Source organism: Anser brachyrhynchus, assembly GCF_964034855.1.
Source record: "Anser brachyrhynchus genome assembly, chromosome: 3".
In the NCBI taxonomy this organism is placed as follows: domain Eukaryota; kingdom Metazoa; phylum Chordata; class Aves; order Anseriformes; family Anatidae; genus Anser; species Anser brachyrhynchus.
Window position 1 is genome coordinate 8,530,760 of NC_137696.1, and position 14,489 is coordinate 8,545,248.

At 39.8% G+C, this 14,489-nt stretch overlaps 2 protein-coding genes across 3 annotated transcripts in view; one reads left to right on the forward strand and one right to left on the reverse strand.

Moving 5' to 3' along the window:
* LOC308193336 (uncharacterized protein) overlaps positions 1-10,429 on the reverse strand; it is a 440,865-nt gene extending 430,436 nt beyond the window's left edge. Inside the window, exons 1-2 of the mRNA XM_080587926.1 lie at positions 9,975-10,429; positions 6,750-6,885 (exon numbers count right to left, since the gene is read on the reverse strand). The gene's annotated coding sequence lies outside the window, so the exon portion shown is untranslated. The remainder of the gene's footprint in view (positions 1-6,749; positions 6,886-9,974) is intronic.
* A 187-nt stretch (positions 10,430-10,616) lies between these two features.
* The window catches only part of FANCL (FA complementation group L), a 31,449-nt gene continuing 27,576 nt past the window's right edge, over positions 10,617-14,489 (forward strand). The window contains exons 1-3 of one of the 2 annotated variants that reach the window (XM_080587911.1): positions 10,617-10,810; positions 13,235-13,293; positions 13,897-13,957. In XM_080587911.1, the coding sequence (XP_080444037.1) occupies positions 10,718-10,810; positions 13,235-13,293; positions 13,897-13,957 (213 nt within the window). In that variant the 5' untranslated portion in view covers positions 10,617-10,717. The remainder of the gene's footprint in view (positions 10,811-13,234; positions 13,294-13,896; positions 13,958-14,489) is intronic. The other variant, XM_080587912.1, reaches the window with a different exon arrangement.

The following is a 14,489-nucleotide window of genomic DNA, read 5'->3' on the forward strand; positions in this document are numbered from 1 at the left end:
CCATTTTAAAATGTGCTTAACTGAGATTTGAATGTTACACATCTGGCAAGAATCTTTAGTTCTGTGAATGTTACTTTCTCTTTAGCTACCTTGGAAATATGAGTCCAAGGTCATTCTAAAAACAGATTTTCCTTAATAATAATGCTCCCTTATAAGCAGCTCACACTCATTAATGAGTAGTACAACAGAACTGCAACATTTCCCAGTTTCACCATCAGGTCTTTTGAGCTCTCAGTGGCTTCAAGGCCACGTAGTTTGAAGAATGAAACTTCAAAGATCAGCCTCAAAACCTAGTCCTTCCATATGGCTACACTCTTAGCAAAGCCTCTCTCCCTTTTCTTTGTGATCTTTCATGACTTAATTAGAAACAACTTTAAAAGGCTTTTTTTTTTAAGTATAGTAGTATAACATCTGCATTTTCAGCAGTATGCTATTTAATCACACTGGGTTATAAAGTGAAATTTTTAGTACTTAGTGTAATATCCTGTAGAACCCATGCATTCAGTTGTTTAGTGTCCCTGACTCATCATCTTATAGTTTTTCATCAACATTTTAATAGCCACTCTTAAAAATGTAATTTGATGGATAATTCTCTAAACCTGTTTTAGTTTTGTTGTTTCTTCAAAAAGTTGTGTCTCTGCATGTTTTCTTTCTGTAATTCCTGCACCTGAGACTAATTCAAAGCATTCAAAGATGCAAAGATAAACCCAGGGCTACCATACGTTCAGAAGTTGATAGTACTGTGTGAGATTGCATTGTAGAAGAGTCTGATTTTTAGGTAAGAAAACTTTGTTCAATGTTATGAGTTTCACCTTTAGTTGATGCATGTTTATTTGTTATATACTTAATATAGGCTATGTCAGTTTACATTTAGATGTCTGAATTCTGTTTTAATCATGCCTTAAGTCCCCACATGCTTTATTAGATCTAGCATTTCCTGTCTGAAGTTAGTCATTTGTTCCTATGTAAGTTAGTCACTGACTCTGAAAATCAGTTATCTGTAGCTATTTTGCAGCAGGTGACTGAGTAGAGTGTTTCTTCATTTGCATTTTCTGTTAATTTGATAAAAATAAAGCTCAATACAGTAAAGTGGGATCTCCATAAATCTTAAAGAATTCTAGATCAGAGCTCCCCTGAGGAAGCTCGACCTGGAGAACTCTGAAATAAATTCCCAAACTATATGTTTACTTAAATATCTTCTCAAGTGACTCTTCTTTTTTGAAAATGGGGAATGGCTAATCATACTTCAACTGGACTGTTTAACATAAGCAAGTTATCCATGAGAGTATGTTCCTTTCTTTTCTGGCAGCTCACAAATAGTTATCAGAGGAAGCAGGGGACTAGGCTGGTTGTGAGAGCTCAAAAGAGAGCTCCGCTGCTGTATCTTTCCTTTGACAGATTTCTGCTAGTTTTTAAAGCACTGGGAAACACTGAAATACAAACTACTCCCTGGACTCTGAGAAAATGCCAAGAATACGGTGGAAAAACTAAAAATAGTACTGATGTTGAATTATTGCCAACATCTAAGATACCTGAACTACAAAAAGTTCTTTTTAAAAAAAAAGTTAAAATGTGTACTATTGTTAATGAAATTCCAGAAAGATAGAAGATAAAGAACTTGAAAAAAATAACAATAGCAGGAGAGGAAGGATGATATAAATGCTAAATATCTAGCATCTTTTAGGGAACTCTTTCCCTAAAACTTGAAAAAATATTTTAAGTTCCATTTAAAAAGTGACTATATAGTACTGGTGCTTGCTTATTCAATAGCATTGCATGCTATGGAGCCATATGTGCCTACCTGGGTTTTTAAACCACATTCTGAAAAATGCACAAAAATGCGATGGGATTTTCTTCCAATCTGTAGGATTTCTTTTGTTGTTTGCATTTTGTTCTTTTAAACTGTATTGAAGTTTCTATTACATATCTAATGTTACACCCAGAAATTTTCCATGCTCCTACAGGAATAAGGGAATGAACTAGGGGAAAAAATCTAAATTTTGTCTACAGAGATTTGCCTTGCTAAATTGCATTAGTCACAAAAGACAGACAGGCTCTTCTGCTGAGTAATACAGAGCAAAAGCCTATTGTTAAGTGTTTTAAATAACTCTTGAAGGGTTGTGTTCCTGCTATACAGATATTAGCTTGACAATGCTAAGTTACCACATGTGCCCCCCCCCCCCCCCCCCCCCCCAAATAGGATGGAAGCAATGGAAGCACTGACACTCTAAAATGCCTGTTCTCTATTTGGCTGTTGAAAATACTCAGTCTGCAGAAACATAGCCTTTGCAGATTCTGCATAGTGAACCTCTCCTTTGGAGAATTCCACCAAACCTGGCCAAATGAAAGCCTCAAAAATTCATAATACTTACACAGCACACCTGTGTAAACTAAATTAACCTTATCTATTATTTTGGGTAGAGCTTTTTTTTTGCTTTTTTTTTCTTTTTGTATTTCTGTGTAGTGTGTGTGTGTGTGCGTACCCTACCAGATGACCAGTCCTCATTTCTAGACAGCTTTGTTAGTATCTCCACGTGCCCACCTCACAACTCTTTATGCAAAATCCTTAGACACTTCATTTCCTTGAAGCACCATTGGACTGAATATATGCTTTTGACCCAGAAGTGATAATTATGAAGTCTTGCTTCAAAGGTGGAAGGACTCTGTATTGCAACTTAGGTTACTAGTTAATTCTTTAAAAAGTAATGATCAAAGCCATTGTCTGAACTCAATTTTATTACACATGAGCAAACCGGGAATAAAGCTACTGCAGTCAGGTTAAAGTCAATGAACTATATCAGATTTATATTGGCTCAACTGAGATCATAAATTGGTCCTGTAATTGGACCTTTGGTTTTAAATGTAACACTTGCAATTGACTGTTCTGCCCAGGGAACAGACAACTGTATTTCGGCAGAGGTCTGAACTTATTAGAGATAGCTGGGAGAGGGTGACTACGTGATGAACATCTAATTCTATAAAATGGAGATGAGTACCACTAGAAATAGGGAGGTGCTGAAGTTGAGGTAGATGATACTTAAACTTACGCCCACATTAGCAGCATTCGCAAACCAGGAGGAGTGGTAACAAAGCAAAATAGGTGGTAATGAAGACGTGATGTCCATGCCACTTTTCCTTTTTTTTTCTTTTTTTTCTTTTAACTTTAGACTAGTGGTAGTCATATTCAATTGACTGAATGCTCATTTGCATCTGGGGTGCACCACCGCATTGTCTACTTGAGTTTAATCCAAAGGGTACTTAGTTCATGTGCGTCAATACTACACTGTGATGTGAATCAAAGTACAGAATATAGGGACGATCAGAGATTTGGTTCAAAAGCACATTGTTGATCTGAACTAAAATGACTCTAAAAAGAGAGCTTATTTGTAGGTTACACTGAAGATTTTTATATATTCAGTGTAAACCATCTTCCAGAAAGGGCCTGAGTGACTATCTGTGTTCCTCCCTGAAATGGGGGCCTGTGAGTGAACTGCTTTTAAACAATGAGATGAAATGATCTTGTCAAGATCAAACTATGCTTGCTGATTTTTAGCCAGCTAAAACTAATCAAGTCCTATAATAACAGTATATAACAACTCTCGGGACTGAATTGTTCCTAAGAGACATTATTTGGAAAGGAGCAAGTACTTACTGAAGAAAAGTATTAACTCCTCTGCTGACCTTTAAAAGAAAACATCAGTTGCAGTGTAGATACTTCTAGCTCAGATCAGCTAATCTGGCTAGGTCATGGGCTGAAATACAGGTTTGCTCCCTCTTCTATAAAACCTATTTTCAGTGCAGATTAATACCCTAACGTGTTAATAGGCCCTTTATGCCCTTTCCACAGCTCTTCCTTGTGGGGCAACACAAGTCATCCTACAAGTCAACTTGCAGAAGAATCCCATATTACTGGACAACATGAAGTGTTCAGGGGAAGGCAAAAACAGTGAGGAATCCTTCACATAGACAGACATTCACACGCTAACTAGACTGTTGCTCACATACCTGCAGCACCTATCTCAGCTCTGGATTTCTGTTTCCAGAGTTTTTTTTGGAAAAGGCATCATAATCTTCTTCAATCACTTTAATCAAGTATTTAAATCAATTTGGATGGCTCTGCCAGAAGCAGGATCCACTGTGTTTCTTCACCTAGACAAACCACTTGAGGAAGCCCTTTTTGGCATAGAAAGGACAGTTAGAGGTCAACAATGACCTCAGCATCCAGCAGTGCTGTTTCAGAAAGCAGTATCTGGCCATTGACTGAGATTAGGATGCAAATCTGCAAGTTAAATGTATGCTGCAGACACACCCTAAATGTAATTAGCTCTTTTGTTTAAGAATAAACTGACTCTAACCACTTCTTGGGTATGTGGTTCTTCCAAGACAAAAAAGCAAACAACTCAGCTACATTTAGAAAAATGGCTTTAATGAACAGGAAAATGGCATTTAATCTTTTGGTGCATCCTGCATTTTATGAGTAAATTCCGTGGGAAACTGTGTAAATGGAATGTAATTATTTTTAAAATAGAATCCTTTGTTATTAGCTACATAACTGTCATGTGTACATAAAGAACCCTGCTGTACAGACAAAAGACTGGAAAAGTTTCCTGGAGAGTTTCTGCTATTGAAAGAATAAAAATTGAAGCAGTGGGGTGAACTTTTGGTTCACAGACTCAAACACTGAATGTTAAACCTGGCTGTGAGAAAATCACTTTATTCTGATAACCGGATTACTTAGAACAAAAATAGAGGAAAATTAAGAACTGAAGAGCAGAAAATTAAGGTGGAATGCAATTTAAAGAGTAAGTAGATGATGTAGGCTTTCATTTTCATCCCCCCCCAGTGTCCAGCTAATTAAAATTACAATCAAAATGAAAGTCTAAACTTGTAAATATCTTTAGCTAATGATTTTGTCTTTTTAATCATCTTCACATTCAAAGACTTTATTTTATTCATTTAGAGCTTTACAATAAAATGAAATTGTTTTTCTCTAGTAAAATCCTTTTAATTTTCTTTATCTGTTGCTTTTTACATCATACATTATGTATTTTTCTTTTTTCTTTCTAATTTCTGCACAGTGTTCTCTCTACTTTTATAGTCTGCTCTCCTTATGCATTTACTTAAAACTATTATAAAGTTGAATGTAATAAAGTGGATAATGTAAACTTTTTGCTTTCCATAAAAGCACTGGAGTCGCATATACTGGCTTGAAAAACAATCTAGACAAACACTACCTTTCTTCCTGAGGTACATATGCAGACACAATGAATTTCTAAGGCCCTGACCACATTCAACTCTAAATTTAGACAGAATAGTAAGTATTCAACTTCCTTTCTAAGACACAGAATGGATTTGCCCTGATTTATAGACTGCTATCCATGAAAAATGGCTGGATTTTCTGTGAGTTTTCAGGCAACTCTTTCAAATGGTTCAAAAATTAAAAGTAATTAAGTACATTTGTAATGTACTAGGCAACCTTTCTGACCTTTGTGTTCTTAAAATTAGTGTTTGGTATACTTTGCACTTACCAACAAAGGGGAATACAGAATGACTTTAAAAACACATATAAATTTACAGCCTTTGTTTTGCATTCTTATTTCACCTTGAAATCTATAAAAACACTTAGTTGCACTTCAAAATTTACTTTCATTATGTAAGCTTTCTAAATTCATTGTGAAGAAGCCTTGAAAATATAGGACAAACGATGATCAGCAATATGTCTCTGTCTTCACGACCATGCTCATTTTGGATAATATGAGCATTTTTATCTTATTGTGCTAGAAAACACTGATCACAATGGACACTAGGGTTGGGACATAGCCAGTCAACAATGCATCTTAACACAATAGGAATACAATGTCATTTACTAACACTTCAACCTCAGTGCTGCTTTGATTCAGCTACACAGAAATCTGAGGATTCTGACCTGGATCAAAGCTATCATGAAGTGTCTGTCAAATATTTTGGGGGTTATAAACTTCTAGTTGGTACAACACAATGTTTTCATCTACAATTTGATTTTCTTAGGACATCAATATTAGACTCTGTCTTGCAACATAATGATCGGTTTTGTATTTACATTGATGTACATATATACACACCTCCACTGAAATATTCTCAGTTGACACCTACAAAAGCAAGGCCAGATTTTGGCCCAGAATCTTTTGGAATCTCTAACAACATACATTCCCTGGTTCTGAAAGGCAACTTTCATCTGGCTGCTTGGAAGATCTCCAAGAGTTTGTGCTCTGCAAGGTTGGAAAGGGATTACTCTTGTGTCTTTAGAATCAATACAACATATGGATTGGCTTCATCTTCTGGTGTTGCCACTGCCTGCAAAGGGAGTATTTGTACAATTCGAGACGATGTAATTGGGCTTAAAGTGTCTGTACTTTATGCACAGAAGTTAATTTATGTGAATGCATTAATGTTTATACATCAGTCATTTCACTGGGTCATCTGCCAAACAGAGTGCCAAGATTTTGTATATATGTACGAAGATGAATGTGAGCTTTGATAGCCCTCTAGACCTAAGACATTTTAAAATATCCACTGCTTACTTAACCATGTAAAATGATTTTAAATACCCAGAAATAAAGTATAATGTAAGACAACTCTACACTAATCACTACAAATATTTTGTAGCAAAAATTTTGTGCATAAAACAAAGCAAGGGGGATACATGCAAACTGCCAATAACAGGCAGTGGATTAGGACTGTGCTATTATGGGAAGCCTGGTGGTTCTCACCTGTGCTCTTCTTAGTGGCTGATCTAAGACCTCGCTATTTCCAAAGAGAGTAGTGCAGGTTGTGGATGTGTCCTCCTGATGTTTTCTTCATGTTAGCTCTAGTGCTTACATCGCAGCTTCAGCAAGCCAGGCCAGCCTAAAACAAATTCATGAAAAAAGCGATCAGTTTTTAATCAGCAAACAAACAAATCCAGTTTACAAGGAAATCAGGAACTGGAATGGGTGTAGGTGAGAAGGGGCTGCACGGCCAGGAACAGGGCGAACGGAAGAACAGAAGTATCTTTTACAACAATGAGCCAGCCATTCAGCTGGAGATGTACAAGAAAACCTCTTTCAAATCACAAACACAGCCTGAGGGTTTAGTCACAGAAAGTTCAATCTAGTCCCAATGGCTGCTACTGTGTCTGTGTTGTGCTTTCAAGCAGTGAAAAACTGAAGCTTAAGAGAGGAAAACCCCTTAATCCGCTGAGGACAGAGTTTAAATACTAGTTTTTTGTCCAGGACCTTGGTTAAGTTTCACCGTTCGTCAGTGGGTTCTGATCAGATACAGATACTTACGCTTCTGGCATAGCTTTTAGACTATCGAGTTGTTCTGATTGCAGTGAAAAAAGGCATCATTACAACTGTTGCCACCAGATTTACGTGATCACCAGGTAGCAGAGGAATCGCCTCAGAAGAGAGGTGCTCTCTGAAACAGTTATGTATTAAAATACAGCCTGAACTGTGAAAGTTTGAAAACACTTGATTGACAGTTTTACACTCTTAGTAACATTGACCTTCAGTGGCTTGAAATACTATCGTAATTTTTCAATTTGCTATTATAAAATCCAGATTTCATAAACATATTATTATCTTTCCATTATGATTACTTACTCCCTCTGAGGTCTACAGATGCTTTTCTATAACATCTAAATGGAAATGGGATTAGGATGAGATTCTGTCACTCAGGGGACTTGTGGAAAAAGGTGGGGATATACACAGAAGAGGTCATATCTTAGGGGCAAGACGAATAAAATGACACTGAGTTATGATGAAGGACAGCAATAACAGTATTAGCAATTTTGCATCATGTAAAATTGATTGGTTTATGTTGGAGATACTAACGTGGAGAGTAATGCACTGTTATTTTCTTGCCTTTCATAATACCATTAAATAAAACAAAATTAAGCTTAAAAATAATTCATGGAAATCATGTCATTTTCTTAGGTTACTAAGTGGTTTTGCATGAATTGTCTTTTGTGAACATACTTGCTGTCTCTGTTTGTGGGATAATTTTACTAACAAAACCTAGCTTATCAAATATTCAGAGATTATTGCTTTCAAGTGTTTGGTCTTCATACTGTGTATTTTGCCACTTAAGTCCTTTTTTTTAATTATTATTCCTAATAATATTAATTGGCTGAATACTGTATTTGAATGGACAAAAAATTAATAACATCTTTTATGATTCTTCAGGGAAACAATGATTAGCAAAGGTGACCTGTGGCTGAAAGATCAAACCAGGACTCCTTTGCTGTAAGAAGGGTATCTGTCATGCATCTTTCTTGCTGTTATCTTGTTACTTTCCTGTTTTTAAAATGCTAAGGTCTGTGTGCCAGATCAAAGAAACATGATGCTTCTTGTAGGCTAAACTGCTTTTTATAAGAAAAGTGTAACGTATACTCAGAGGAAGTTAATGATTGTAATTGCTCTCTATATCTCTGTACTAATATAACTTTAGGTTCTGATATTATATTTTGTTTTATTTAGACATATTAATCTGTAATTGCACTTGGCTAGAGCAGCTTGACATTTGTTTTAATGTTAGACACTAAGATAAACATGGCCAAAAGGACAAAAAGAATTGTCTTCAGTTTTGCATTTGGTGTAATTAAGAAATCTTTATACTTGGTAAAGCATAGACATATTTCCAACTAAATACGGTAACTTCTAGTGTAATAGATACTGAGATAAAACAGCTCAATAAATATTTTGATCAAAATGAAGTTAATTGCATCCTTTGTATTATTTATTAACTATGAAGCATTAACTTAAATGCTCAAGGTGAGCCACGCTGGGTAGAAAAATGGATATGAACAGCTTTAGGGAGCAAACTATGGGCATACAGATTAATGTTACAGTATTTAAAACCTGTTTGTGCATATACTCAAAACTTTTTTTTTTGACTTGCTAACTGAATCTTACATTGTCCAGAGTTCTCTGAAAGAGAAGAAAAAATGACCACCAGAGCAACCCTTTGTTCTTACAAAGAACTGAACTGCTAGAACACGTCTTTCTCAGTAACTGGTAATTTGCTGAAAGTCTGGAACTAATCGGTGACAGTTGCAAAATGTAAAATCGTGTTAACCAGCATACGTTATAAACTTTCATTAGCACATATTCTTAAAACATTTACTACAAAGAATTTAAATGGCGAATCTTAGGATCCTGCTTCCACCTCTGTTTGTGCGCAGTACACCTGATGCTCGGGCAAATCGTTGGGAGAATTTACATAAAGGACTGGCAGTTTGCCAGCATACAGAAGGAACACAACTGATTTTTAACATCTATCTCAAATGAACAAGCAAGGTCTCATCTTCACTCCTTGCCCTCACGTAGCAGCAGGACTTCTAATAGCCACTACAATGCTGTAAGAATTAAGGGAGTTCAAAGCATGACCCCTTTTTACAGATTTATTTCCAAGCAACCCCCACGTACAGTTCTCCCAAGGTAAGTGCCCAAGACCTAGGGGTACAAACACTTCTTTCACTTCTCTCCCAGCCCTGCAGGAAGAGAGCCGCTGCCAGCTGACGTACAGACTGGGCGACGAGATGCTGGAGAGCAGCCCCACAGAGAGGGATCTGGGGGTTGTGGTTGACAGCAAGTTGAATATGAGCCAGCAGTGTGCCCTGGCAGCCAGGAGGGCCAACCAGATCCTGGGGTGCATCAAGCACGGCATCGCTAGTCGGTTGAGGGAAGTGATTGTCCCGCTCTACTCTGCGCCGGTGCAGCCTCACCTGGAGTACTGTGTGCAGTTCTGGGCACCACAGTACAAAAAGGGTGTAAAACTGTTGGAGAGTGTCCAGAGGAGGGTGACGAAGACGGTGAAGGGACTAGAGGGGAAGACATTATGAGGAGCGGCTGAGGTCACTCGGCCTGTTCAGCCTGGAGAAGAGGAGGCTGAGGGGGGACCTCATCGCAGTCTACAGCTTCCTCACAAGGGGGAGTGGAGGGGAAGGCACCGACCTATTCTCCTTGGTCACCAGTGATAGGACCTGCAGCAATGGTGTAAAGCTGAGACGGGAGGATTAGGCTAGACATCAGGAAGAGGTTCTTCACTGAAGAGGGTGGTCGCACACTGGAACAGGCTCCCCAGGGAAGTAGTCGCTGCACCAAACCTGTCAGAGTTTAAGAAGCATTTGGACTGTGCACTTAGTCACATGGTCTAACATTTTGGGTAGACCTGTGTGGTGCCAGGAGTTGGACTAAATGATCCTTATGGGTCCCTTCCAACTCAGAATATTCTATGATTCTATGATTCTGTGAGCTGCTGGAGAAAAAACTTGCAGCCACTTCTCCTTTCCTGGGCCTGGAGCGGCCGAGCTCCTGCTAACACCGCCTCCTCGACACCTTGCTGAGCCTTCCGCACTTTTCCACGGCTTTAGCTGTCCGCAAGGCCTTAGGATCTCTCGAAATAAGTATAAAAAGTCTCAAACTGATCCCTCGCCTTGCCTTGCCTGCCTCGGGCGGCACCGCGAGCTGCTCCGCCAAGAAGCCGCTCTCAGCGCCAGGCTCCCCTCAGGCCCCCAACGGCCGGCACGCGCCCGCCCAACGGCCCTTCCCGCCCAAACGGCCGCGCTTGCGCCGCCTCCCCCCCCCCTCCCGTGTGGCGCCTGCGCCGTGCCGGGGGCGGGGCGCTGCCGGCGGCGGCCGCGTTCGAACGGCGGCCGAGGGGCGGCGTGGGACGATACGGCGCGACACGGCACGATATGGCGGGCTCGGCGGCCCTGCTCCGCCAGTGCCCGCTGCTGCTGCCTCAGAAGCGGGACGGGACGGCCTACGAGGGCTTCGTCACCGCGCAGGTACCGCGGCTCGGCGGCCGTTACCCCGTGAGGAGACCGCGCCGGCCCCGCTGCGGCACGGTGCTGGGCGGAAAGCTGCCGGGCGTGGGGCGAGGCCGGAGCGGGGGCTTTAGCCCGGGGTTTGAGGGGAAGAAAACGTGCGTTTTCTTACTGTGAAAATAAAAGTCAGAAGCTGGGCAGTGGCACACTTGCATGCACAAAAACGTAGCTCTGCAGTCAGAACTCAGGGAAGTCTTTCATTTAACTCTTCCAGTGCATCTTGTGTGTGTGTGTGTGTGTTTACGTGCGCGCTGCTCACGGCTGCAGTTTTAACGTGGTTTGTGTTAGGATGTGTCCTGGCTTTAACGCAGAGGTCAAGATGTGAGCATGAGCATCTGCTCACAGGTGTGGGTTTTGGTCAGGGCTAACACCGTAAGGTAGCGAAGTTTGAGGTTCTTAGTTTAAGGGTGTTTAGCACTAGCTTTGAATGAGTTTGGGAGCTACTGATGTGCCAGTGAGCTGGATTCATCTCTGAAGCAGATACTTTGGTTTTGCCTATGAGAATCACAGAAAGGATGAGGCTGGAAGAGACCTCAGAAGGTCCTCTAGCAGGGTCACCTGGAGCAGGTTGCATTTGCTTTTTGGAGCACATGTACATCTGTTTTCTGAGTAACTCCAAGCGTAGAGATTCCACGGTCTCTCAGGCAACCTGTTCCAGCATTGCACTACCCTCACTGTTAATATTTTTTTTTTCATTGCATTTAAGTGAGACTTCCTGTATTTCAACTTCTACATGCTGCCTCTCGTCCTTTCAGTGTGTGTCACTCAGAAGAGCCTGGCTTCGCTTTCTTTACTCCTCCTTCATCAGGTGTTTGTACTTATTGGCAAGTTTCATCCCTTTTTTTTCCCTGGGCTAAACAGTCCCAGCTCCCTCAGCTTCTTGTTTGAGAGATACTTCTGGCTCTTAAATCAACTTCACTGCTCTTCCCTGGACTAGCTCCAATATGCCACTGTCCCTCTTGTACTGGGGGTGCAGCTGAGGACCCAGTGCTCCAGGGGCCACTCCTCACTGCAGAGCAGAGGGGAGGCATTGCCTTCCTTGACCTGACACAGCACAGGAGGCCCTTTGGTGCAGGGTCGGCTTGGTGTCTGCTGGGACCTCTCTAGCTGGTCAGCCTCCCCCATGTGTTGGTGCATGGGCTTAAATCCTCTCCTGCTAAAGGGCTTGTCACTTTCCTTTGTTAGTCTGTGAGGTTCCTGTCACCTCGTTTCCCTAACCTATCGCATCCCTCTGCATGGTAGTATGACCACATCACGTATCAACTGCTCTCTCAAACTTTCTGCCCTCTGCAGACTTGTTGAGTGTGCCCTGCCCTGTCCTCCAGGTCACTAACAAAGGTTAAATGGTGCTGGCCCCAGGACTGACCCCTGGTGCACACCACTGATCACTGGCTTCCAGCTGGACTCAGTCCTGCCTGGGGGCGCTTGTGCCAGCTTTCAGTCCGCCTCACTGTCCGCTCAGCTCGTCCTTCTTCAGGAGGATGTTAGGGGAGACAGTATTGAAGGCCTTGCTGAAGCAGAGATAGAACATTAGAGAACTGGTCATTTTATCATAACAGGGAACCTGTTTTTGTTCATACCTTTCTGCTGGAGAAATCTCAAGAGTCTGTGGATGTAACTCAAGGTACACTGAGATGAAACACCCTGAAATAAAAGTTTTAAGATACGCGCCTTCTTCATTTCAGGGAAGTGTTAAACCCTCTCAAACCTTCTTTCTTTCAATCCTATTTTGATCATACTGTAAGAAAGTAGAGGGAGGATCACAAATCAGGATAATTACTGAAAAGACGAGTGGATGGTGTTTAGGAGCTGCATCATAAGGATTGCACAAGAAGAAAGATTGCACAAGAAGAAAAATGTGTTAATGTAGTTAACGTAGTTGCAACGAAACATAACTTAGTTGAGTTTACGGTTTCTAAATCCTTGCAGAAAACGTTTTGTGAATCAGTGCCCGAGTTCTTTTTTAGTGTAGTACTTCTGTGGTACGTGTCTGCTCTTTTACTTGAGTCAAAGACAGACTTTCATATACTTCAGTATGACTTGGCTTAAAGTATATTTCTTGGTTTTGTCCATGTTTGGATAGTGTTTTTCTTCTAAAGCTTAATATTTTTGCTTTATAAAATGAGATGTGCTGAAGAGTTCTGACTGAGTATTGTGAGTTACAGAGGTCAAGAGTATTTCAACTTCAGAATTAAAAACAGGATTATTCCTACCCGTCACTCATGCTGCTTTTTTTCTAAATGAAGAAATTCTGAATAATATTCCTGAAAGTCAGACAATAGAAACTTTCTTGCTTCGTAGTTGATACTATGGGGAATACTTCCCTCAAGTTTCTAACTGTTTTTCTTTGCTTGCCCTCCTATTAACTAAATGCTTATTTTTAAGGGTAGAGACTTCCATATCCGGATACTGCTACCAATAGATTTTCAACTGAAAAATGCAAGGTAAGATAGTTTTACAGAGAAAAAAAAATGTGTAAGGAGATATGAAACCACTTAATACACTGTTACTGAACTTTAAAACCCCTGTTCTTAGTGGTGGGGTTGTTTGTCAGAGTAATGTTGGGGGTCTTGGGAGGGGCTTGTGTGTAGACATGCAGGTGTTTAGGCATCTTTGTGTTCTGTGCTTCTGCCTAGGCCACCCTGCTGTAAACTGAACAGTTGTGGTATTAGACAGCTTAATTACATTCTAGGTCAGGTAGTTAAAACCTAGTTATAGGTAACTTTGACATTTTCAGGATACCATTTTTAAATATTGGTATATTTTATGAAGTCATATTAGCTTGCAAGAATTATGTTGTTGTTTTCAGCAAAGAATAAAGGTTTTTATAGGTAAATGTCTGCTTACTTTTTAATGGGCCATGGGTACTGACATTTGAAAATTTTAAATAACTTTGAATATGAGAGCTCAAAGAAATTTTAAAGTATTGTTTACTTCCTTCATGGTTTTTAAAGAAAAACTTATGTTGTTGGACGCCAGACTTTCTGATCCTTTCTAAAAATCATGTACTGTTAATTTAAAATGAATACAAAGTACTGTTTGTCTAGGATAGAGTGTAGCTGGCAACTAAAGAAGATACTGCACGGATATCGGCATATTTTAAAGCAGGTATGCTACCTTTAAAACCAATTCTGTTAAATGTATAATGATTGTAAAAAGCTAGTACTCATGAACCTATTTTAAGTGTTAAAGAATTCTCCTTTTGCTGCATAGCCAAGATTTGCTATTTTGAAATGCCTGAGTATTTGCAGGCTAATGTGAAGTGAGATAGATAGTATTTAGAAAATACTTACATTTAATATTTTTTTTCAGTAGTGTTTTTTTGTTTTGGGTTGGTTTTTTTTTTTTTTGAAGATTAGGATAGAATTTTTTTTAATAAATTGCAGATGACATCTTACTGGAATTTTCTTTAACATCTCAATTAGAAACAGATTTTTTTCTCCTTTTTTACATATATAGATGTATAGAATTCCTTATAAACTATTCATAATACATGGAGGAGAAATCACGTGAATTACTGATTTATCCAGCTCATTCTGTGTTGCAGGCAGTCAAGAAATCTAAGTTAAATCTCTGTGTCCACGTGAAACTTTAGAGCAAGGATACAACAGCACTCCAGTCATGAAGAATACTTTGTTTT